This window comes from Oreochromis aureus, linkage group 15, assembly GCF_013358895.1.
Source record: "Oreochromis aureus strain Israel breed Guangdong linkage group 15, ZZ_aureus, whole genome shotgun sequence".
Taxonomy (NCBI): domain Eukaryota; kingdom Metazoa; phylum Chordata; class Actinopteri; order Cichliformes; family Cichlidae; genus Oreochromis; species Oreochromis aureus.
Genome location: NC_052956.1, coordinates 37,102,372 through 37,127,113, shown reverse-complemented (window position 1 = coordinate 37,127,113; position 24,742 = coordinate 37,102,372). Strand labels below are relative to the sequence as shown.

Here is a 24,742-nt window from a genome sequence, read left to right as displayed (position 1 = left end):
CGTGGACTACAGGAGGAATGCTGACTCACATCCACCCATCCACATTAAGGGGATGGCTGTGGAGCGTGTGAGCAGCTTCAAGTTCCTGGGAGTCCACATCTCCGAGGATCTCACCTGGACGACCAACTGCTCCAAGCTGGTCAAGAAGGCTCACCAGCGCCTCTTCTTCTTGAGGACTCTGAGGAAGAACCACCTGTCCTCAGACATCCTGGTGAACTTCTATCGCTGCACCATCGAGAGCATCCTGACCAACTGTATAACAGTCTGGTACGGGAACTGCTCTGCCTCGGACTGGAAGGCGTTGCAGAGGGTCGTGAAAACTGCCCAGCGCATCGCCGGAGCACCACTTCCTGCCATAAAAGACATCTACAGGAAGCGGTGTCTGAAAAGGGCTGGGAAAATCATCAGAGACCCCAGTCACCCATCACATGGACTCTTCACCCTCCTGCCCTCTGGGAGGCGCTACAGGAGCCTCCGGACTAAGACCACCAGGTACCGGAACAGCTTCTTCCCCACAGCTGTCAGACTCCTGAACTCTGCCTCCTGACATCTGACCCACGTTAACACATGGACTGAACATACACACACCCACAATGGACAACCGTACCCTCAAACACACAATAATAACATGGACTGAACCACCACTCACAACCACTAGCACTTATACAGCCTCTGTAGAAATTATCCACACCCTCACTTATCTTAACTGCACTACTGTATAGCTCTGTGTAAATAATCATTCTGTACATACAATAATTTTTAACCTTACAACTGTTTACAACTTGCATAGTTCCCATTTCTGTATAACTGTATATCTCAGATTTCTGTAAAGTTATTTATTTCATATTCTGTATAGTTTTTCATATTTATATCCTGTTCATAGCCTGTACATAGCTTGTACTCACTACAGCCTGTACATACCTATAGTTATAGAATATTCACAACATACTTCATACCGTGTACATTATAACATACCACAATAGACCCATTTCTGTAATATACTTGCATATCTATATTATTGCTAATATATATTGTAATATATCTATATCACTAAAGCACTTCTGGATGGATGCAAACTGCATTTCGTTGCCCTGTACCTGTGCATGTGCAATGACAATAAAGTTGAATTCTATTCTATTCTATTCTATTCTATTCTATTCTATTTTCCTGCTGAAACATGAAGTTGCTGCCAGTCAGATGTTTTCTAGATTGTATTGAATGGTGGATCAAAATCTGATGGTACTTTTCTTTATTCATAATTCCATCAATTTTGACAAGATCCCCATGACAGAGCCTCCACTGTGTTTTACTGGTGCCCTTGGTCCTCTGACCTCCTCCATGCATACTGATGATGATTTGACTCCATAAGGCATGTTGCCACTGATTTTCAGTTCAGTTCTTGTGTATTTTGGCATTTGTTTTTTTCTTATTTCTTAAGGGCATTTCAAATGCTTTAATCTGTTGTAGATATTTTTTTAGATGTTCAGCGTCTTCTTTGGTCCTTCGCCTTTCCAGTTTCCTCAGACTAATCAAACTGTGTTATCACTGCCATTTTAGAAATTTAGAAAGCCTGATGAGGGATGGCTCGAGACTTCTGCACAGAACTTATCTGGAAATGAGGCTTTTTTCAACAATATGTAAAAAGTGCAGAAAAATTGATGCAACTTTTCAAGGGTGATAACAGTGCAATTTCTTGTTTTGAACTTCGCTTTGGACTTCATGTTATTGCAGTTCACCTGGGTCTCCGTGTCTGTCTCTCTGGTCAAAGTGGGCGTCCTGACCCCGAGTCTCTCTTTTCATAGTTTGAAAAGGTCAGTAGACTGACTCCAGCATACACAACAAAAGTAGTGTGGGAACTGTCCAAAGTGTTGAAATGTACGCAAGACGACGATGATCACAAATGTGAGCTTGAATTTGCTGGGAGAGAAATGTTGGTGGTTGTGCTATAAGCATAAAAAGTAACAGTATCGTGTGTATTTTGTACATAACAGGTTTTAACTAAAAAATGCTTAAAGCTGTACTGTTCAGTTACACTGCAAAGACATGACGAAGCAAGTGCACCACTCACCTAATCAGTGTTCAGCCAGTCTAAAGGTCAAAGGCTGAAACCTCTGCATTGATTTTGGTCCGACTCTATAGTTTATTATCCATCAGTAAACAATCTCACACAAACTCAGCAGCTGAAGTTATTCCACTTGGATTTCAGTTAATGAACTCAATGGCATTTTAGGTTGACAGCACCTTTTAATTTGAGGAACAAGCGTGGGTGGATTAAAGGATTAGTCTGAAGTACTCATGAGCTTGTTGAAGTAGAGAGGAGTTTGAGTGTGAAAGTCATTTTTTGATCTCATAATGAAGTCAAATACTTCCAGACGTGCTATTTTAACAAAAGTGGGTCAGACAAATAAACTTTTGTGCTCTCTGTCATTTCTTTTTTTCCACTTAGATAAGAATCTATGACTCTGGAGAGAAGTCGGGACTGTTTTCCATGCGAATAGTGGGAATAAAGAAAGTGAAGTCTACACCCTGAGGTTTAAATATCCACCATTTACCCCACAACCTTTAAATACTTATAAGGAATTCTTAGAAGAAAAAAAAACTGAACTATTTTTCCCCTTTGAGCCCCTCTGACTGCTGTTAAATGATATTCTTGGATAATTGGTAGTAATGTATTTCCAATATGTATTTCTGTCTAGTTATCCATTAAAGATTAACTTCATTATCAAGCCACTGTTGTTTGGTTATTGACGTTTAGCCACGCCCACTAAAAGGATCAGCCAATACAAATGCGAATAGATCCCACCCACCCTCCTCCTCCTCTTCACACACACACACACACACCCTTCCCGCTGATGACCGTGAGCAAGTTTCACCGGTTCACTCTCCGGCAATGGATTTACGATTCATGTAAATAAAACAGATCGGCGCAGCTTAAATTGCGCAAGGATGGCGGACGAGGAGTCACTGAAGGACACGCTACCGGACGAGGAGAGGCAGTTCCAGAACACTATAGCGAAAATTGGAGGTAGAGAGAGGCTTTATTTGGTGAGTGATGTCTGCAGAAGTAAAGATTTGGACGGGGATGACGCCGAAATATTGCAGGAGTTCGTACGCGACATGTTTCACAACGGCAGCCTGGTGGCAAACGGCCATGGTGGCCCCCAGTCAAGTCCGGCAAGCGATCATGGCGGTAAAGCAAGTACAAACCACGTTTCCAGCGAGGCGGAGACTGGAAAGGGCAATGAAAATTCTCTAAAAGCGAGGCCCAAGGACTTGGAATTGGGAGAGGACAGAGAGAAAAAGAGACGACCAGCGGGTAGTAGCAATGCTCAGAGGACAGCAACGAGGAGGGCGAACATCCACAGCCTGAAGCGAGCGATAGACTCCCCTGTCATCATATTCATCTTCAGACAGACTTTCATCGGCCGAGTTCCAAACGAGGTGTGCTTAAAAGAGATCCTCAAGGATGTAAAGGCACGCACGAAACGCGCTACAATCGCTCGGCCAGCTCTGATTGGATTAATCCGCACAACCGACGAGAACGCCGAGACGCGCCGGTGCGCCCAGCTTCTGGAGCGTCTGATCCGCTCGGTGTTCCACAAACATGCATCAGAGGCGATATGGGTCGGCTGCTTCATCCCGAAAACAGACACCCGAATGCTCAGCATCAAGAAAAACGTCTGCAGAGTTATACATTCATCTCAAGCAGCAGGTGTACACACATTCCACTTGTAGCAAAACCTCAGAAAAGCCTATTTATTTCATGCCGTGTTGGGGAAAAAAAACAAACAAACATGTTTTAGTGTGACCATCTGCCACAGCCGCACACACCCATGTCAGCAGGACACATGCTTGTAAACATGAAGTTTGAACCTTGGCACATTTAACCAGGCCAGTATAGGAAAATTGTACAATGTACAGCATATTAGATCACCAAGAGGCAAGCAGCATAATTTGTCCAAGATATAATATGTTAACTATTATACTGAAGCCTCCACTACTCATAATATGATTGTTGTATGCTCACCAAAGAGCACTACTTCAATTCAAGTCCATAAAGGACATACTTTAATGTACTTTAATGAGAGAGCTCACTCTGTTGTGTAGGCCACTTCATGACACTCACAAGACCACACTGCACACATTTTTCTTCCCAGGCATGGCTGCAAAGGCCAGGGAACAATGAGAGCATTCACAAAACGGTCACCCCCTTAGAAAAGCTGCCACATTGTTAAACGCTTATTATCGCCTTTCAGATAATACTAGGGGTGAAGGGAACCCAGTTTTCTGGCCATTGCAACGTTGGTTCAGCCACTGGAGAAGAGAAGACCGAGGTCCAAACAGCAAATCATCAAGCAGCGGGCAAAGAGGTAGCTGCAAAGTAACTTCAGCAGAGAAATGCCTGAACTGCACCACAGTCCTGCAGTCACTTATTTTCACTGCAAGTTCACAAGTTGTCTTTTTTCAGGTGACGCTGAAAGTGCAGAAGAGGGCATCCCTCTGAAAACCCGTGCCTTGTCTACTGGACCAACTCTGAATGGAGAACCATCTGGAGGAGACGGCTAATGTAACCTGTGTGCTTTTTAGACTGTGAAAAGATAAGCCGGTCTCAGTGCTTTGCTAGTGTTACAATTTTTCTTTGTGATGCTCAGGGACCCATTTCTTATGAGCCAGCATGTTTCTTGTCATGTCAAAGCCACCCAAAGACTGTCAGGTTGGAAACATGCATTAGTTTGTTACGTGTTGAGAAAGCATTAGACGGCTTACAGCATAAGTACTCTTATAAAATGATACAGGACTTGATTACTGGCTCACTGTTTGTCAGGGGACTTCTGTATGTCAAATACAGGGAATTAAAGAACAAAATCAACTGACATGATAAAAGCCTTAAAATGTGAAATCTCACACAGTTTACCTGAATCCAGGTCACGTTCTCGCCAAGAAAAACTGCACTAATTTTCCGGAAAACTGTATTAATTGGATCACAGGGATCCTGGGTGTTTTACTTAAGAATTTATTTTTCATTTTCATTAGGATTTTGTGTCTTAGAGACAACTTTTAGGACCACCAATATTTGTAACAGGATTTATGTCACTTGTATTTATGTAGCCTACTGACTTATTCATCCCTTTAAATAAACGTCATTGGACTTGCCTGAGTGTTCAGCTTTGTTTTAAAACACATACTCCTTGACTATTCTTTCAATAAAGTAAAAACTGCGTGGGTGACAACTAGTAGTCATTGAAAGCTGTATTGTCATATCACTTTGCATGAAAAACACGCCGCCCTTGGCTTCCTCGACCTCAATTTAATTGCCAGATGTGCTTATTTGCTGTTTGTAAGCGACTTGCCTTGTCTTGACAGAAAGGTAGAAGAGCTGCTGGGCTGGCAGGTCGCTATTTGAGGTGCCAGTGTAAAAATCGGATACATTCAACTACAATTAGAAATTCCCCACATTTTTTCAAATATTATTTATGTTATATTTATGCTAATTAGTTATAAAACTGGTATATGTTGGTCCAACTGATGAGTCCAGCATGAATCTTATACATTTTTTTACGTTTTTAATCAGGCATAGTAAAAGCCGGCCAACCCGAGGGTCCTTCAGACAGGGACTTGCGGTGTTGAACAAAAAGAAGTTAGCAGCGGCTGCGTTCAGTTCGGTGGTTAAACATATCCAAATATTGCAAATCTTTTCTTTAACTTCCCGCAAATCACACGAAATTTCGCCGTCAAACTAGGATAAGCGGGGCCGAGGAGGGACCGAAGAGCCAATCATGATAACATCTGCCGGTAAGTAGTTGAAGGTAGCTTTATTTTGTTAGCCGTTGCCATTGATTTAGCTGAGTCACACGGCTAATACTTGGCAGCCCACCATAGACCGTTGATCACATATAAAACCACTAAAGTAGTTATAGTAAGGAGAAACACATTTCATTGTGGATTTTCCCGTGCTTCCGAAACGGTTTTAATCACTGCAAGACTGTTTAAATGGAGGAAGTGGAAATAAATTACAGTAATGGCAACGTTAGCAGTCAGCATGGATCGTTATAGATAAACATGTTCATTTTTGCTTTCATCTGAGACGTAATTTCCGAGGACGTTATGTGTTTGAATACATCCTAAATGCTGCTGTCATCGTGGTATTGCTAAAAACAATCTTCAAATTGCCGGATTTTGGGCTGACATTATATTTTATCCTCAATAGAAAACAATATTTTAGGCTTCTGTATCTCCTCAGGCTGTATTGTAATCTAATGTATTCTTAAAAGTTCTTGTCTTTGATTTGCAAATGTATTTAATATTTGAAATGACCGTTGGATGAACAGAAAAGTATTTGGATTTTATGAAGTAAACATCCATTTCATAATTTCTTTTGTTTTCTAGCTGGAATTATTTCTCTCCTTGATGAGGATGAGCCCCAGCTTAAGGTAAGAGTTGGCTGTAGGGTAGTCGATTGAATATTCGGGTAACGAGAGATTTTAATGTCTTGTTATCTCACCACAAGAGATACAGTGGCAGAGATAAAGTCTCTTGACTTTTGTAAATTGTCAGTGTGACCCATCAAGTTTTGCTTAGAGATCTCAGTGTTTTATTTCTCTACGTGACATAAATGTAAACTCATTTGGAGTATGCAGTATTACATAAAAGTGAATAAAAAGATGAATATTTAAACAACACGTCTGTTTTTCTTGCAGGAGTTTGCTCTGCACAAGCTAGATGCCATTGTGAATGACTTTTGGGCTGAGATTTCAGGATCCGTGGATAAGATGTAAGTAGCGAAGAGCTTATATTGTAGTTATTACAGTACTGTAACATAAGTCAGCAGGAACTTAAGCTCATAGTTTATTTCTATGGGGTTAAAGATTTAACTGACTCTCCCTGTACACTGTTGTTGATACACTGACAACAGTATTTACTCTCCCTCAAAGCTCCCTCATAGTCCAGTAACAAATGCAAAACTGAATGATTTTGATCATCTCTGATCTGATCTACAATTTACACTCAATGGTGATTAGAAAAATGGCTCCTGCCAGTTTTGTTTTATGTAACTAGTTGTTGTCTCCTCACAGTGAAGTCCTATATGAGGATGAGTCTTTCCGGAGTAGAGAATTTGCAGCCTTGGTGGCCTCCAAGGTTTTCTACCATCTTGGAGCCTTTGAAGAGTCTCTAAATTATGCTCTTGGTGCGGGAGATCTTTTCAGTGTCACAGATGACTCAGAATATGTGGAGACCATCATTGGTGAGTGGGGGGGCTTCTTCTTCTCTTCTTACCAGTGCAAAGTAAAGCAAAAATGTAATGTTAGACTTAAGGTTTATCCTCCATTGCTTTCTAATGAAAAGTATGTATGAAATAAATATATTAACCTACATAACTTGTTATCTTTGTTTGTTATTCGGATGCAGCCAAATGCATCGACCATTACACCAAGCTGCGGGTGGAGAATACTGAGCTCCCAGAGGGCGAAGAGAAGAAAACCATAGACCCCCGTCTCGAGGGCATTGTCAACAAAATGTTCCTGCGTTGCCTAGACGATCACAAGTATAAACAGGCCATTGGCATCGCCCTGGAAACAAGACGTCTGGACATGTTTGAGAAAACCATCTTAGAATCAGTCAGTGCAGTTCTCTGCTAACTTGAGATTATTTTGGATCTTTATAACAAGTTTTAATAAGATTTACACTTTGGTTACTGCTGTCGATTGTTCAAGGTTATTAATGTTTCATCTTAAGAATTTTTTTTTCTTTTCACTTCCCTTCCAGAATGATGTGAGTGGCCTCCTTGCCTACAGCTTGAAGGTGTGCATGTCCCTGATGCAGAACAAGAAGTTCCGTAACGACGTGCTGAGGGTGCTGGTCAAACTCTACATGAACCTGGAAAAACCCGATTTCATCAATGTCTGTCAGGTAACAAATGGATTGTTCTAACACCCTAGCCAAGGAAACTGGCGCGGGTGATCGTGATTTCACTTCTTTTTTTCCCCCCCTCCAATCTTTTATTCATTGATTTGTTGTTTGCGACAGCATACACAAACACAGAAAAGAAATAAAAGGCTTTCAGGCACGAAAACGTACAGAGGGAATTGAAGACAGTGCGACTCTCGAAGTTCTCAAACATGAAGAAAACCTGTCAAGAATATAACAAAAATATATAAAAAACATTTTTGCATCTAATGGGGCCGAGAAAAAAGTAAAGATCACAGCTTGTAAGAGATAATATGGTATTATTGAAGAAAAGGCCCTCATCTCCTATTAAATCTCCCCTGAATATCTGGTTTACACATGCATGATTCTTCCAGTTGTAGAGAAGATAACATCCTTAATCTAGTTTCGTAGAAGAGGTATTCCAATTTATACGTTTCTTGGCAAGCACAATTCCTTGATACAGATGAATCTGGATGCCAGGTGAAAACCCAAGGGTTTCTACGGAGCATCCAAGATCGCCAAGTTATTGTTAGGTTTAATGTCTCTGGAGAAGGCTGCTGAAAGCCACTAAAATGATGTTATGAGAAATGAAAACTCCAAATGATAAAATCAAAATTTATATGTAATCACAATCCTCATGATTCAAAAGAGTTCACTTTAAGGCACGCATTATAGCAGGTATTTTTTTGTTAGATAAGAATCTCTAACGATCAATCAACCAAACCAACATCTGCCCTGAGTCATGCTGAGAGTTATTTGTGTGATTTTTAAAATAGTTGACAGTACTGCTATATGTTGATCACATGTACAGCTTTAATTTCATAGATTTTCCAAAACTATTTCAAACTAACATCCCCCTCCACTTATCTCTCTCTCCCCATGCCAGTGCCTGATATTCCTGGATGACCCGCAGGCTGTGAGTGATATCCTGGAGAAGCTGGTGAAGGAGGACAACCTGCTAATGGCCTACCAAATCTGTTTTGACCTCTATGAGAGTGCCAGCCAGCAGTTTCTGTCCTCTGTCATTCAGAACCTGCGTACCGTTGGGACACCTATTCCTGCAGTCCCTGGTTCCACAAATACAGGCACTGTGCCCACGCCAGACAAAGAGAGGTAGGCAGGGACAAAGAGTGACTAATTCTGAAGCACTTTGTCTCGGTTCATGTTTACAGGGTCTTAGGCTTTTTCAGAGATAGTGGCTCTGATTTAAGGCATTCCTCTGCTGAAGAGTACTTGTAAAATGCTGTATGGTGGGAAAAGCTTTTCACCCTTTGTCAGTGAGAATAAAGCCTACTAAGTTTCTGGTGGGCATCTTAAACCTTCTGAAATGAACCAAACTAAAGTAAAGGAATACAAAAGATTGAGTCTGAATTGAGTCTAATACACACACATCTTACAGACTGAAACTTGTTGTCTCTTGTATGTTTTATAGTGATGCAATGGAGACCGATGACAAAGCTGGCAGCTCCCCTGCTGGAAAGCCTGCAGAAACGGTTAGCAGTTTGGATTTTTGGGGGGTTTAACTGCAGTATATCTTTAATAACTGGAGCCTGCACTACAAAGCATGTTCACCATAACCAGTACAGCTTAGTCATCTGATCAAGGCTAACAATCACAGTCACGCTAAGCAGTTTGTATACATGCACATAAAACTGGTTGCGTTGGCATCAGCTGGAAAAGTCTAGGGCCACACAGTTCTCACAGGAATAACAAAAAGTAATCCTGAAACATGATGAGGAATTCTAAAATATACTGCAAGTTAAAAGGAGTTCATCAGAGTCAGAATCCTGTTTGCCAAGTATATATATAGCAGTGTAGTCTAGTTAAGCATTCAAAGTCGAGAAGAAAAGTTCAAAGAAAAAAATGCAGATTGCGCATCATCAGTACTACCTTACTAAATATTAATACTAACTCAGTGTGGCCTTTAGCTGGAGTCTTGATAGTGTTATTGAATGCTGGGAGGGAAGAATGAATATAAAACTTTAACTTAAAGTTGAAAGTAGAAAGAAGAAAATTAATTGGACAGTAGTTTTTTTTTTGCCGGGGGGGGGGTGTTTTTAAATAAATACACTCTGATTTGTTGCCTCTAATATAGCCTAAGTGGATAACAATGCTTTGTAGTGCAGTAACTAAAAAGAGCAGCTTGGTTGTATCCTCAGCAGCAGCAGTATCACATTGTCCTTCTGTCTTTTTACAGAAAGATGAGTCCAAAGACCAGAATGCAAAGATGATCAAGATCCTGAGTGGGGAGATGGCCATTGAGCTTCACCTACAATTCTTAATCCGAAATAACAATACAGATCTAATGATTCTGAAAAACACAAAGGTAACGTTCGCTACCAGTGTAATGTGTAGTTTTGAATAAGATTGTTTACAACCAAATGAACTGCATTTTGCTTGAGGTCACTTAATGTGCCATAGCGACCACTTCCTGAAATTCCCCGATTTTTGTGCCTCCTTTTACTCCAGGACGCGGTTCGAAATTCAGTGTGCCACACAGCTACGGTTATAGCCAACTCCTTCATGCACACGGGGACCACAAGTGACCAGTTCCTCAGGTAACTGTGCTGGCAGGATGATAAAACACTGAAAAGATTACAGAGGGAAATTGATAAATGTGTCGTCTTCAAGTGACTATAACCCAAGTGTTTTTTGTTCTTGTAGAGAAAACTTAGAATGGCTGGCAAGAGCAACAAACTGGGCAAAATTCACAGCGACAGCAAGTCTGGGTGTCATCCACAAGGTAGAGTTCTGGCACAATGATGGTAATACTAAGAAAACCAGAAATGTTATGCTTTTCTAGTCTTACTGCCTGCTCAGAATGTTTTAGACAAAGATTAAAGTGTTTCCATTGTTCAAAATGTTGAAAATGCTTTCTTTCAGGGTCATGAAAAAGAGGCGCTCCAGTTAATGGCCACCTACTTGCCCAAAGATACCTCCCCTGGCTCTGCCTACCAGGAAGGAGGCGGGCTGTATGCCCTGGGCCTCATTCATGCCAACCATGGCGGGGACATCATTGACTACCTGCTCAGTCAACTCAAGAACGCCAGCAATGATGTGAGTTTTTAGGTTTGGTTTCATGCTTGGTTGTCAAATGCCCTGTAAATGTTACAATTGTGCCCCAGCTAAAGCTTTTTAGAGAGCAGGAGCTAGTTTAAGTCTCTGTGTCAGTTTTATGCTCTCATCGATGGTGTGCTTTCTGTTCCATGGTCACAGATTGTCCGTCATGGTGGTGCTCTTGGTCTGGGCTTGGCTGCATTGGGCACGGCTAGGCAGGATGTTTACGATCTGCTCAAGTCGAACCTCTACCAGGATGATGCTGTCACTGGTATGTAGGCCCTGTCAGTAAAGGGGCTTTTAGAATTTAAATGGGGGGCTTTCCAGTTTGCTTTTTGCTATTCTGCTTACTAATAATGTTTCTACAAATATGACAAAGAATTATTTGTTATTTAATTGTGTTTGGTTTGTTTTGAGCATCTCTGCTACATCCCTTATTAGAGTAGTGTAGAACTTTCAAATGTATAAAATATGTGTTTGTTTGTTGTTGTTGTTTTTTAATTGTATGTGGACAAAAAAAAAGGGGGGGGGTTGTTTGTTTGTTTGTTTTTAATCCTGTGTGATGTGTTATGGAAATTTAATTAACAAAGCCTACAAACACAGTGAGCAGTAGGCTAACAACTTTTAACAATAAACACAAGCATGCTTGGAGAGATCTGCCATCGCGTGGCACTGACAGCAGTCTCTCTACCGATGAACAGCACAGCCCTGGTTTACATACAGTCAGACAAAAGTACTTTCACAGCTGTTGTCCAGACTCTTAACCCTCTCCAGAAGGGGGGAGATTTTTTACAACCTTAACTCCTCTTACAGTGATTGCCCCTTGTTTCTTCCCCCATCCTAAAAAAAACAGAACAAAAGGCTTCACACCTGTGGAATTTCTCCCACTGGGTGTCACCCCCTTTCTCAGAGGCCTAGCTGTGTGTTAAAGTTAGAGCTGAATGCTCTTCCACATATGTACCATTGAAATGACCCAAAAGTGACATGACTAAAAAATTATGACCAATACATCAAATAAAAGAAATTCCATTATAGATGTCCAACTGTTTTGTTTTGTTTTTTTCTGCTCCTGTGACCTCCCAGGTGAAGCTGCAGGGTTGGCTCTTGGTCTCGTCATGCTGGGCTCCAAGTCGGCTCAGGCGATCGAGGACATGGTGGGCTACGCTCAGGAGACGCAGCACGAGAAGATCTTGCGTGGCCTGGCAGTAGGAATTGCCATGGTCATGTATGGACGTATGGAGGAGGCTGATGCCCTCATTGAAAGCCTCTGTAGAGACAAGGTATGACTGAAAAACACTCAAAAATCAAATTATGTACACCATCAGGTTGAAACTTCTGTCAAAAAAAAGTGATGATAGTCTTTGACATAGGCTCAACTTACCAATATGTAGAAAATAATAGAAGTTTGATTCTTTCATGGAAAGAATCTGTCTGTTTCATAAAGGTCACTACTCTCTGTAAAGCTCACAATTCACTGTGCCGATATTTGATGTATCAAATCTCGTCTGCACTTACTGAACCTCAGGTTGTGTGTATTTCCCATCATATGTGAGACTCTTCCTCTGTACTTTGTGCCAAGATCTAGATGTGGGAAATTACTCAAATTATGTTGATCTTAGTTGTGTATCCAGACACGGTCTTAAAGCTCTGCTTTCTTTCACTGTCGGTAGGACCCCATCCTGCGGCGCTCTGGTATGTACACTGTGGCAATGGCATACTGTGGGTCTGGGAACAACAAGGCCATCCGACGCCTGCTACATGTCGCTGTGAGTGCTTCCTTTTTTCCTTCTTTACAACACTGTCACTGAAGGGAGTGCAGGTTTATAATGATGGCACTGAAGCGGATGGAAGATCCACTAATGGCCGGCCTCATAATAGCTGCTAGTCATAATATTGTCAAAAGTATGATTGTTTATTTTCTCCCTTAATCTGTCTTTTTGTTTTCAAAGCTTTAGTAGCTGATGTTATTAAACTAGTGCCAGTTATTTAAAGCACTGTATTATTTCAGGGATGATCTTGCAAAACTAACTTTGCTAACAGAAATCACTGCAGAGGTGTGAACTACTTTTGTCCTGTAGGTGGCACTTGGTGCTAACTAAATCTATTAGACAGCTTCATAGTAGAGCATATTTCTTTTACTCTGAGTTGTAAGGGATGTGCATTTTTAAGATTAAATCAAGTCCCGTTTAATTGACTGCCTTTCTTTTGTCTATTAAGGTGAGTGATGTGAATGATGATGTCAGACGGGCTGCTGTTGAGTCCATTGGCTTCATCTTGTTCAGGTAAGCCAGACCCCATTCCTTAAACTATGCACACTGTTTTGGTTTTTTCCACATGCACCAAAGGCCTTTCTCTTTAAAACCTCAATACTTGTGCCAAAATTCCAGTTTTATGCAAAACACAACTTTTGAACAAAGACGTACTTATTTGAGCAGACCAAATCATGCATCTGGTAAAAGGAAGGTATTCTGAAGGGTTTTCTAAATATCATTGTTATTACAAATGGTGCTTCTTTATGTTAATCTTTTGAAGAGTTTAAAAAAGTTATAATGAAAACCAACCAGTGTTCAGTTTGCTGTCCGTCCGTTTATTTTAAACAGTTGCACAGTTATCTTTGTTTGCTGAGGGGAGGTAGAATTAAAGCTAGATGGTTTATGGTTGTTGATTTCAGTGTGTGTCATATCTGCCGCTAACTGGCTGTCTATCTTAAATGCAGCTGGCACACGAACAACAACCTCCACAAATGGCCTGGTAAATGGCCTGTATTTGTATAGCGCTTTACTAGTCCCTAAGGACCCCAAAGCGCTTTACACATCCAGTCATCCACCCATTCACGCACACATTCACACACTGGTGATGGCAAGCTACGTTGTAGCCACAGCCACCCTGGGGCGCACTGACAGAGGCGACAACCTCCACAAAGAGGCACGTGCATTATAGTAGAAACTCAGTATGATTTTAGATTCTTGTTATATGTAAATTAATAAATAAACATTATTACCTTAAAAAAAAAGACTTGCAGAATCCTTACAGCAGAAGAAAATGGCACAACCCCAGCCATCCGTATTAAAGTTAATAGCGTTAGCTGCCACAGTAACTTTATAAAGCCGATACCTGTGGCACCTGTGGATGCTCTGGTGGCCCCCACAAACTAGAAGGAGAACAGGGAGTTTACCAGTTTTTCATCATTACAAGCAGCTGATCTCTTGGTTACTTGTGAGAGTTTTATTTAGCTTTACTACAGTTAGCTTGCTTGGGATTTTAACTTGTGAAGTGAAGTGTTGTTGGTTGATTGGCTAACACAAACGAGTTAATGTAGCACCTGGCAAATGAATGAAACCAGTGAATGTCATTTCCATGCAGATTTCCTGGAGCTTAGTTGGCTTTGACCAGTTTGGTTCTTGTTATTCACAACATCACTACCGACACAGAAACAGTTTGATTTTCTTTCTTTTTTGCTTTAGTTTTCCTGGCTGACCTTTATGTTTTTTATATTTTGTGGTAATAAGTTGTCAAAATTTAGTTTAGTAGTAGTTACTGGTCTTCATGAATAATCTTCCTCTGTCAGACAATGACACCACTGAGTTCCTTATCACTCTAACTGTCTTCTCCAGTTATTTACAGGCATTTATCCCACTAACATCAGTGTTTACCCACCATAGAGCAGGGCTCGTGCTAAACAGACCGCCTGGCCACTTCACAAACATCAGGGTGTGCATTTTTAAGCCCAAAAAGGCCATGTGATATCCTGTGATCAATCGGCCGCTACATAAACCTTGTGTAAATTTTCTCTGTGTTTAGAAAGACTTGTGAACCAGAGCTATTTAGTTTGCCTGCTCTTCTCTGATTTCCCACCCTAATGGCTTAAGAATAACTGCATGCACTCCGCCTCACAAGAAGAGCCAAGTTTGAATGCCTTACATTTCAGCTTTTTCATACTAAATCAGCAGAGTTCCAGTTTGTTTGTTTGTCTTTTGTTTAACAGTGACACAGTCTATACAGAAATATAACTAATTAGGATTTTAGTTTAGTTGAATTTTGCTATTTTCTTGGATATTTTTAAACAGAGAAATCAGGAATTGCTCCTTAAATATGCTGTTGTTACAGTATTCGTATTTTTCTTTTTTAGTGTAAATAGCAGTGGGTTTATTGCCAAACTCTGTTGTTTTGTTTTGTTTGTCTTACTATGGCTGTTATGCTGTGTTTTGTTTTGCCCAGCCCTTATTTATGATAGAGGCCATTTTTTCTTACATTTCAGTAACATATAAATGTGGAGATCAACAGTATAACACACAGATGATTAGAATTTGGCCTTTTTATCAGGAACACAGGAAATATTTTATTAAACACATGTAGATTTCCATTTAAAGTGAACATTTTCTATGTACAGTCTTTTTAAGTGGAAATCTTTTTAACATGTCAAAACAGCAGGCTGCGATACACGTACAAGAGTGCTTTTCAAAGGTCCAGCAAATACATTAAGTATTGTTTAAAGAGTGCGAGGCGTTTATGTCTGTCTGTGTTGTCTTGACAAAATATAAGCATGTAGATGGTTTACAGCATATTTAGACAGCAAGAGTTAAAAAGCATCAGAATAGGAAATGTACTGTATACTGCATTCAGGGAGTTTCAAGGTCATCATAATGTCCTGAACTTTGTGGATGTAGTGTTCATAGTTGAAAATAGATCCTTGTGTAACTGATGTAAACAAACATTAGCGATCACTTACTAGTTTCTAAGTGAGGTCACCACCTTGAACCCTGGAGGGCAAAACAAGCCTTCCTTAGACTTCATGTGCTTTACTTTCACCAGGGTTATTAAGCCAAAATGCCAGCTAATGTTCACAAGCCGCTCAGTTGTTTACAGCTGCTGGGCAAGTAAAGATAATGGCACTAAATACTAACACACCTCTCCTGAGGCTGCCGTACAAATACAGCTGCCAAATCACACCAATGGCTACATTATATTACATTATTATAAGCTTAACAGATGAGTTTCACCTTCCAAAAGTGGCATTATTGACCCATCTCAATCAAAAATAGATAGACCTGCCCCTACTCTTGTTTTTGTTTTGTTTTTTTGTGTATGTGCTGGTGGCAGTGTAAGTGCACTGGGGGGATTTTGTTACATATTGCAAATATTGCCAAATGGACTGCAGCTTGTGCAATGTACATTTTACTAGTATGGAAAAACATGCAGTATTTTAAATATCAGTGTTTTTGAACGTTGACCTGAACATTTGCAGCTTGTAACATATTAAAAAATGAGTTCTCTAGTGCCCTGATCCTCTGAGTTAGCCAGCATTTTGGTGTTTTGCCCTCTAGGTGTGTGCTACAGAAAATTATGAACAGTTTGGGGTTTGTTGTTTTGCCATTAAATGTATCCAATTGACAGAAACATCTGTTTGTGACAAGCCTTTGTCTTGAAAGAACTAAAATTTGCAACATAAATTTTATCCACTTTAAGTAACCCCTCCTCCGATTTATATTCATTTGCTTTGCGTGTCCATAGTCTATACACAGCTAACATGTTCCTCCTGCTTATCATCTTCATTTTCAGTCAGAAGTATTGTGTCTAGCACAACACCACTAGATGACTGTACAGGTGGTTGCCGACACCTCAGCGGACTTTGGTAGGCCACAGCTCCAATGCCGTTCTTCATTCCCCGTTTCATGAATAGCTTAGAGTTCTCTGCCATGGAAGATTTGATTGAAATCCTTGTTAGAGTCCACTCTGCAGTTGATGGCCTCAGATGTCCTCCTGACAGGTTACTGGCACAGCTGCTGTAATTACAGGTGATGTAACGTGTGAACGCCTGCCTGAAAGTTTTGTTGAATAGGGTGTAGACCAGCGGGTTAATACCCGATGACACATAACCCACCCAAACAAAGATCTCCATGAGCCGGGCAATGACGTTGGGATCACACCCTTCGCATAGCACTGAAGTGATATTTGTAATAAAGAAAGGGCACCACATGACTACAAACAGGAGGAAGACTATGCCCAGTACCTTGGAGGCACGCTGCTCATTGCTCAGAGTCTGCATGGACTTCTTGCCCATTGTTGACATCCTGCGAAAGGACTGTTCGTATGGCGTGTGAGCGATCGTGGTGCCTGCATTTGGCTTTTCCTGCATCCGGGGAAGTCTGCTGTCCAGCACATTCATTTGCTCTGCTTCAGTTGAAGCCATAGACTGTTCCCTTTGAAAAACTGTGGACACCGCCGGAGAGCTAAAACGCTGAGTGACCTTTGACCTGAGCAAATAAACCTTTTTGCGCAACACATGGACAGTGAGTAGATAGATGACCATCATGATAGTCAAAGGGATGAAGAATGCTGACAAAGAGCCAAATATGATAAAATCCCAGAAGGTGGTTGGTTTCAGCAGGCACGTGTGGTTGCTGTTGAAGGTGATGTTGTTGGGAAGGTGGTAGTTCTTAAGGCCCCTAATAGGAATTGGAATTGCAATACCTAGAAAAACGACAACAACATTAAATACTGGAAAACACTGGTTGTTATTACCACACTCATTTGATGAACAGCTTACTGACTTGCATTTGTTTTGTTTTTTTCCTGCAAATGCAGTAATTTTTCATTTGAGAGAAAGAGCTGCTTTTACTGAAATGTGTCTCCAATAACAAGGCAAGACTGATTGCAGCATCTTTGTGTTTACAAAATCTAGTAAACTAATCATTCCTGGCTTGCCGTCACCCCCCTCAAAATAAGCCATGGTGTACAGTAAGCTTTAAAAGTTTAAATAAAGCCACACCTGACAGCCCAAGTGACTGTTCCCTTAGTGGTGTGAGTACTGAGCTGTAACGCCTCAGTGAATTTGGCCAAATATTTTACACTCTAGAGCTGAACATGGTGACCTGATGCTGTAAAGTTGTTTTCATGTATTTAACCTAAGTTTTTCAGATGCAGCTGATTTTACCTTTTATTTTGAAACTTGGAATTTTGGCCCTTTTTAGTCTTCACATTTATGTATCCACCATCACAGTGGGCTTTAAATCACATGAGTGCTGTTTATATATATGTTGCTGTTTTATGTCATCCAGCATGCATTTCTGAGTGTAAACCAGGTCTCGTTGAGGCTTTTATGTTTTGAGTTTTGACTTTAAAGACTGCTGTAGAGCTGTGTAAAATTTGCATAAAGAAACTGACATACTTACAAATGGATATGAGCCACACCAGCGCGATCTTGACCAACGCTTTGGCTCTGGATTTGTACTGGCTGTGTTGAATCGGCTTCTTGATGGCAATGTAGCGATCCAGTGAAATGGCACAAAGGTGCATGATGGATGCAGTAGAAAAAAGCACATCAAGGAAGAGCCAGATGGGGCAGAGAAACTCAGGAAGAGGCCATCCAGAGTCTAAAGAGAAGATGAGATGGAAATTGGAGTTAGCAGATAGTTTAATATACATGTGGTGTAACTCGTTTTCTTGCCAAAAAGAATGCGGTCATACTCTCTGCCCGTTAGGGTAGATATCAGACAATGGCAACGGGTTTGAAGTAGCACTCATGCAAATGATTGCTGTTTGTTTATCTGTGAGGAATCACTTTACTGGAAAAAGGAGGGTTCGCCGAGTGTTTATGGAGCTCGAAGCTCTTTATGTAGATGTGGCAGAGACTGCGCTCAACAGTAGTGTTTATTTTGAGTTCTGGGTATAAAACTGGCAAGTAGTTGTTCTGGCTTTTGTCTCGTCATCCATTAACATAGTAAAAGACAGTTGTTGGAATTTTCCTGTGTTATGCCCGTCTCCTCCGCCTCCTTACTGCGCTGCTTTCTCGTACTCTGTTTTGATTAAGTTTGACGTGGAAGCTTCTCTCCCCCCCAAATGACAAATGATTCCCGCTTTTGGGAAGTGTTTATTTGTTGTATTAGTTTTACAATGTTACCAAAGCAATCCTGCCCTTGTAAGCTTATTTTTTTTAAATAGTTTTTTGTTTTATGGTTGCCTTTGAAAACATCCTAGTTCCACCACGTGGCAGCCCATAAAAACTTGGAGCATAAAGCAGACCTCTCCTGTAGTTTGTAGTTATACAAGGCTCGTGTCAGCACCTCAAAGTAATTTGCAGTGTTTTTTCTTTTGTTTTTGTTTATAAGGATTACAAAACTGCTATTTGAACAGATGTGGGTGTCTAAGAGTCTAGAGTGCGGGATTTTTATTAAAAAAAAATAGGGATGAAGTGTTATTACTTGTGTTTATAGCACATTGCACAGTACAAACAGCTACAATATCCACAGATCTTTAAATAAAAAAAAACCATATAGAATAGAGGAATTCAGAAAATCTAATGTATTAAATTACCACATTATTGGTTAGTAGAGAGCTGGCTTCTCACTTAGGCTTTTCTTTTTTGGCTACAAGTTGGTTTATTTTAAGTTTACAAGAGTTTCTGTTCACATAGCTCATATTTTAAACAAGAGGACCTCTTACATTTTCCAGGTGTCTGTATACTTCTGCTCAGCAGATGTGGAAGAGTGGCTGAATACTAGAAGCATTTTCTGGAAGGGTGTGTTGCATCATCTTGTCTTTAAAACCTATATATTTTAATTCAAAGTAAAGTAGGTTTCTCTGCCAGCTGCAGCCAGCTCTACCTGCCCTTCTACTTTACTCCACAAGCAAGTCTCTGAACGGATGATCAAAGATAAAAGGAGGTTATAGCGATTTGACTGGAGACACTTTGGTTAATAGAGAAATCTAATTTTTTTATAGGTGATTGGATCGCTAAGGGTAAAGGCCTAATAATTATGGTGACATGATATAGAGCTGAAAAGAAAAAGAAATGTAACTAACTAACAAACTTCAAAGGACTAGCTCTTAGCCTCTCTGCACCTTCCTCACCTGTTATTAGATTATAAGAAGGGGGATAAAGGTTAAAAAGATACATTGGACTTCAACCACATTCATTATTTGCACAGGGCTACAAAGCAAACACCTCTGGACACCCGACCAGCACATCTCTAGCCTTAATTAACAATGATAGCAGTCTTAATTTACACAACACACGAACAGCTTTATTAGTCTGTCAGCTTACGTGTGTTTTTATTATTTCTTATTATTTCAAGCTGAGCAAAGCTCAAGTTCCCTCATCGGCTCCACCTTACAGTTGTATCACTGATTTCACTGAAATATTTAGTTTTGTTGGATTGAGCATCAGGTGACATTTGTGGTATTAGTGTACCAGTGTACTATAACCTTGTCGATGTGACTTTGTTTATCTCACTAAAGGTTGTTGGCACAGCATGACTGTCCGCACCGTCGTTAGCTATCCTTCACACTAACACACTGTTTCTGTCTGTGTCCTCATGACCTCTTCCAGTTCACCTAAGTGCTTCATCTCTCTCTAAATAGGAGGGGATGACAGCTGCCTGGGTCTTAAAATGTATTTCACAAAAGGAGAGCATATTTTAGGAGTCTGTTTTTTGTTTTTGCAGTCCTTTGTAATATTTTAGCAGATAGAAATACTGCTGGAAAAATTAAAGAAATACATTTTAATCATGGTTGTGTTTTTCTCAGTTATGTGACTGGACTAGTTCTTAGGACTAAATATTTTTGGCCTAGATAAATTGCTTCAGAGGTTCCCGTATTTAAGTGATGGTTTGAACAAAGAAAAAAGGAATCAATACCCTTTCTGATTCTTTTATGTCTCAAAGCCAGCTGCTTTTAGCTCAATACCCAGGTTTTTCATGGATCAAAATGGGCCTTTCAGTGTCTACTGAAGCGCGCATACAAAAATGAATGATATGAAAGGACTAAATCTGCATAGGCTTATTGAACAGAAATCTGTGAGTTTTGTTGTTATATCTGGCTGTTTGATAAATTAAAATGTTTATTATGCTTGGGTAAATGAACCCAAAATAAATCTGGTTTAAAATACTAATTTTACTGATGATTTCCCCTTTGGCAGTGACTAAAACTTCTTTGGAGGGTTTACTGGATGACTTTTGGGCTCAGTGTGCTCAATTAAAGCAATGTGAAAGGGGATTAAGCTTCCTGGTAGACTGATGAACAGGCTTTATATGTTCCTAATGTGGAGAGTGATGTAAAACCCTTATAGCTGGTATCCTTTTCAATCCAGCGATCCATTCAGAATTTAAATAGCATGTTTCCAGACACAGATTTGTTACAGAAATAGATGCAATGGCAGATTAATTGTAAGACCCTTCTTTAATTAGCTTCTGTATTAAGGTAAGCGCTTAAGCAGCATCTCTGAGCAACCTTACTTGGGCAGCTTTCAGTGTGACACATCCACATCTGCGCTCTTGTGTGTTAGGCATAATTATAATCCAGCTAATTATCCTTCAATTGAACTAATGGAGAATAATGCGTAGCTTTGCCGTAGCTCTGTATTTTGTTGTGGTATGAAGAGAAAAAAAGATGATACAAGTCTAAATCAGTTCCTGTGCAGCTGTATTTGCACAACACTATTAATGGAATTAATGGAAACATGGCTTTCCATTGGTAATAGTCCCAGAGGCAAGTCGTTCAGTCCAAGCTCTGGACCTGGCGCCAAAGCTTTGCCAGAGAACGTAGACTGTTCACCGTCCACTATCTCTTGTTATATTTCATCTAGAATAATTTGTTTAGAGATTGTCTTGATTGGATCTAATACTGCCTCTCAAATTGTTTTTCTCCTCTTCTGTTATCCCCAAGTCTTCTGGTCGTTATGTAGATATTAACGCCTAATAAAGGTTTAATACAAGTTTGCTGTGAATTAGGGGGACATTCTTCATTAAATCACTCCGCTCACTCCTGAACTCACTTTAAAAGATTGTTTTGTATATTTGTTGGTGGTTTGGACATCAATTTCCAGTATTCTTCTGGATATTAAAGGAAGAAATATAATCATTCCGATGCTTTGTTCAGAGTCAGACCTTAAACATGGGTGAGGTAATGTTGGCAGTTGTTTGCTGGGGGAGCGTCTGGGGTTTAAACTGCATACTGTTTATTCTGTATGCATAATAAAATATATTGTGACTTTATTAAGATAAATGTAAAAAATAAGAAATGTTATGCTTGGGTTTCTAGGATTTTTACTTGTGCAGCTTTAATACTACCCATATAATGTAAAAAAGCATATGCAGTATATGTGCTATGAAGCTGTCAAAGCCAAAGCTCCATGCTAAACTTACTGTAGAGAACAGTGACCAATGCAATGGGCATCACTAGGAGTCCCACCAGCAGATCGGCTACAGCAAGTGACATTAGAAAGTAGTTGGTAGCATTCTGCAGCTTTTTCTCCAGCGACACAGCGAGAATGACCAGGATGTTTCCTCCGATGGTGGGGATGATGACCATGACAATGAGCAAGGCAGCCCATTTCAGCTGAATCTCAGACACTTTGCCTGCGTGTGAGCTGTTAGCCTCGAGCTGTGCCATGACTGGCTGAGACAGGGTGCTGCTGAGCATACAGCGGGCTTGAGTGTAGGTCGGGGCTCTGATCTTTCTGGTCTGGGAGACTCGGTCAGCATGGTCACTGGGTCCCACAGGCAAGGACAAAGGGTAGGCTGAGACAGTTCAGGGGCAGCACACAAGATCCTGCATCCCGTACAAGCCAAACTAAGATGATCTTTGTTCTTATAAAATCCAAACCTGGCAATAATCCCACCACGATTAGTAGCTCCACAGTGCAATGTTCCGCAAGTGAGCAGGGTCCTCACTTTCCCAGGCAGCTGACACTCTTGACATCCACTTCAAAGAAGAAATAGGTCTGTTAAAGGAATAGTGATTAGTCATTTTCTTCAATTTGCCCGAATAATGACAAAATACAGCAATGGTAAGTAATAAATAGAGTAAAGACAGATCATGAATTATGTGAATGCCAAGCTGGGAAAACAGAGTAATGGCTTAAAAGCTTTTAAAATTTATTCTGTTATACAGTTAAAGGTTAATAAAAGATGGAAGATGTTTGTACATGGTGTTTCAGATTATATTTTTTGATTAAAATTAGTAGATGAATGTGTAGGGTTTTGAATTTATATACCTTGCAAAGCAATGGTTTAAATGATGTCGAAACCCATTTTCAAATAAAAAATAAACTAGTATTGTGATAGTTTTGCAAAAGTTTCTTACCTGTTTCCCAAGGTAATGTTAGCTGCATTTCTTTGTCCTTCTCCTTTTGTGTTTTCAGCTCTTTAAGTCTTTTCCCAAACCTTTATGTCTTAGCGCTCTTGAACACTAAAACAGTATTCTGAGCTGGGAAAAGAGAGCCGCTTGACACCCCGTGCATTACACTCTTTGCACACCTTGTAAGGTGGGACAGCAGTCTCTTTTAATGTCTCCTATCTCATCTTTAAATTTCTTCCCTTCCCATATAAGAATGTGACAGAGAACGCCCTCCCTCAGCAGCGAATCCTAAATCTGTCTTAGTCTGAAGCGGTCCGTGATGTGGAATTTATTTGCTTCCACATGTTGGAGGAACTTCCAGTCTCGCCGCGCGTCACCTACCGCGATCACAGGTTTAAAACTTTCAGATGTTGTTGCTCCTCTGCTGCTCTCCCGTTCTCACTCGTTGCCTCTCGTTCGCAGCCTGCGATCAACTCACGCTCTCGCTCTCTCTCTCTCTCGTCCCCTCCCTCCCCCTTCTGCTTGCAAGTGACTCAGACTCTATACAAAACAGATGAATGTCTTCATGATGGCAACATGCCAGTTGTTCTGGGAGGTAATTTCCTTCAACACCGCCATCCCACTGTTTATATTTGTCACTTTCTGTTCACTCCTCTGCTCGAAGAAGAGGGGAGGTAGGAGCACTGTATGGGGGGAACCTTTTGTGTAGAGGTACATGCTTAAAAATTTACTTATACTACATAGCTGTTAAAGCCTTTTGTCCTCAGTGAGCTCACATTGAGAAAATCTTAGGAAACCTGTTTTTTGGGGGGGGGTTTTATAGATGATATATATTTTAAGAAATTATCCCCCATTTTTGTATATTTTTGTTTTCTCTAGATTTTTTTGCTTTCTAGTCATGATGTTGCTTTGCTTTTTTGCTTTTAAAAGCAGATTTATTTATTGTGAGGTGTTCAGAGTGTACCCTTGGATATTTTAGATGATCCATGCTCCTTGTTTCTGTCAAGGTGGTAGTACATGCATAAGATAATCTGCTCTTTTACTTTGCTTATCCTTTAATGAAGTTTAATCTCTTCAGTCCCAGAAGTTTAAAATTTTTTAAATGCTTAAATCATCACATTAGGTGTAGCACTGTGATTAGAGGCAGCATCTATCTCTTCAAAAGCTGCTTTTGCCCGAACATGTTTTCAGTATGATAACTAATCTTATTTCTTGGGATCTGCATGTTTACCAACTTTAAACTGCTGCAACATAAAAGGAAAAAAAACGTTATGTACCATTAGACGTGACACTTTTTTTTTCTCCCACTGTAAGCAGTTTAACAAGTTAACAGTCTACACTTGGCAGCTGCTTATCACTTATTATTATAGCAGTATACTCACACGTGTTTGTTTTGTTTACTCTTTGGATGAATTTTGATTACCTTTTAGCGTAAACTATAAAAGCCACATGACCTCATGTCTAAAATTAACATTGTCCAGGTGTTTTTCATCATGTATTTTACAACTGCTTCCTGTAACAGACAGGAAGCGACCGAATGTGATCTGCAGTCATACAGCAAGACCACATCAATGACTGCCAGTCACATGTCATGCGGAAAAATTACATGTTTTTTTTCTTTGCTCTACACCTGCAAGTTTAAAGACTTTGAGTGGAGTCATAAACTTGGTGCTCCGTTTTTTTT

The 24,742-nt window shown here is 40.3% G+C and overlaps 3 protein-coding genes across 4 annotated transcripts in view; 2 read left to right on the top strand and 1 right to left on the bottom strand.

Annotated features, from left to right (window-relative positions):
* The first annotated feature begins 2,829 nt into the window (after positions 1–2,829).
* Positions 2,830–5,154, top strand: LOC116334678 (uncharacterized protein C2orf72). The gene is made up of 3 exons (XM_031758164.2): positions 2,830–3,712; positions 4,257–4,370; positions 4,469–5,154. The coding sequence occupies exons 1-3, from the start codon at positions 2,947–2,949 to the stop codon at positions 4,564–4,566; spliced, it is 978 nt and encodes a 325-aa protein (XP_031614024.1). The 5' UTR covers positions 2,830–2,946; the 3' UTR covers positions 4,567–5,154.
* A 446-nt stretch (positions 5,155–5,600) lies between these two features.
* psmd1 (proteasome 26S subunit, non-ATPase 1) overlaps positions 5,601–24,742 on the top strand; it is a 37,092-nt gene continuing 17,950 nt past the window's right edge. The window contains exons 1-16 of the mRNA XM_031758161.2: positions 5,601–5,793; positions 6,388–6,431; positions 6,699–6,772; positions 7,074–7,243; positions 7,408–7,616; positions 7,765–7,908; positions 8,813–9,039; positions 9,359–9,419; positions 10,124–10,252; positions 10,396–10,484; positions 10,591–10,669; positions 10,810–10,983; positions 11,143–11,254; positions 12,067–12,263; positions 12,654–12,749; positions 13,201–13,265. Coding sequence (XP_031614021.1) covers positions 5,778–5,793; positions 6,388–6,431; positions 6,699–6,772; positions 7,074–7,243; positions 7,408–7,616; positions 7,765–7,908; positions 8,813–9,039; positions 9,359–9,419; positions 10,124–10,252; positions 10,396–10,484; positions 10,591–10,669; positions 10,810–10,983; positions 11,143–11,254; positions 12,067–12,263; positions 12,654–12,749; positions 13,201–13,265 — 1,886 coding nt within the window. The 5' untranslated portion in view covers positions 5,601–5,777. The remainder of the gene's footprint in view (positions 5,794–6,387; positions 6,432–6,698; positions 6,773–7,073; positions 7,244–7,407; positions 7,617–7,764; positions 7,909–8,812; positions 9,040–9,358; positions 9,420–10,123; positions 10,253–10,395; positions 10,485–10,590; positions 10,670–10,809; positions 10,984–11,142; positions 11,255–12,066; positions 12,264–12,653; positions 12,750–13,200; positions 13,266–24,742) is intronic.
* Positions 15,297–23,510, bottom strand: htr2b (5-hydroxytryptamine (serotonin) receptor 2B, G protein-coupled). Of its 2 annotated transcripts, XM_039598872.1 has the most exons (5): positions 23,065–23,510; positions 22,125–22,702; positions 18,156–18,356; positions 16,994–17,454; positions 16,635–16,766 (listed from the first exon to the last, which is right to left on the bottom strand). In XM_039598872.1, exons 2-5 carry the CDS (start codon positions 22,399–22,401, stop codon positions 16,752–16,754), a joined length of 954 nt encoding a protein of 317 aa, XP_039454806.1. In that variant the 5' UTR covers positions 22,402–22,702; positions 23,065–23,510; the 3' UTR covers positions 16,635–16,751. The 2 variants fall into 2 exon arrangements, with proteins under 2 accessions (XP_031614022.1, XP_039454806.1); XM_031758162.2 differs by having other exon boundaries at positions 15,297–17,454.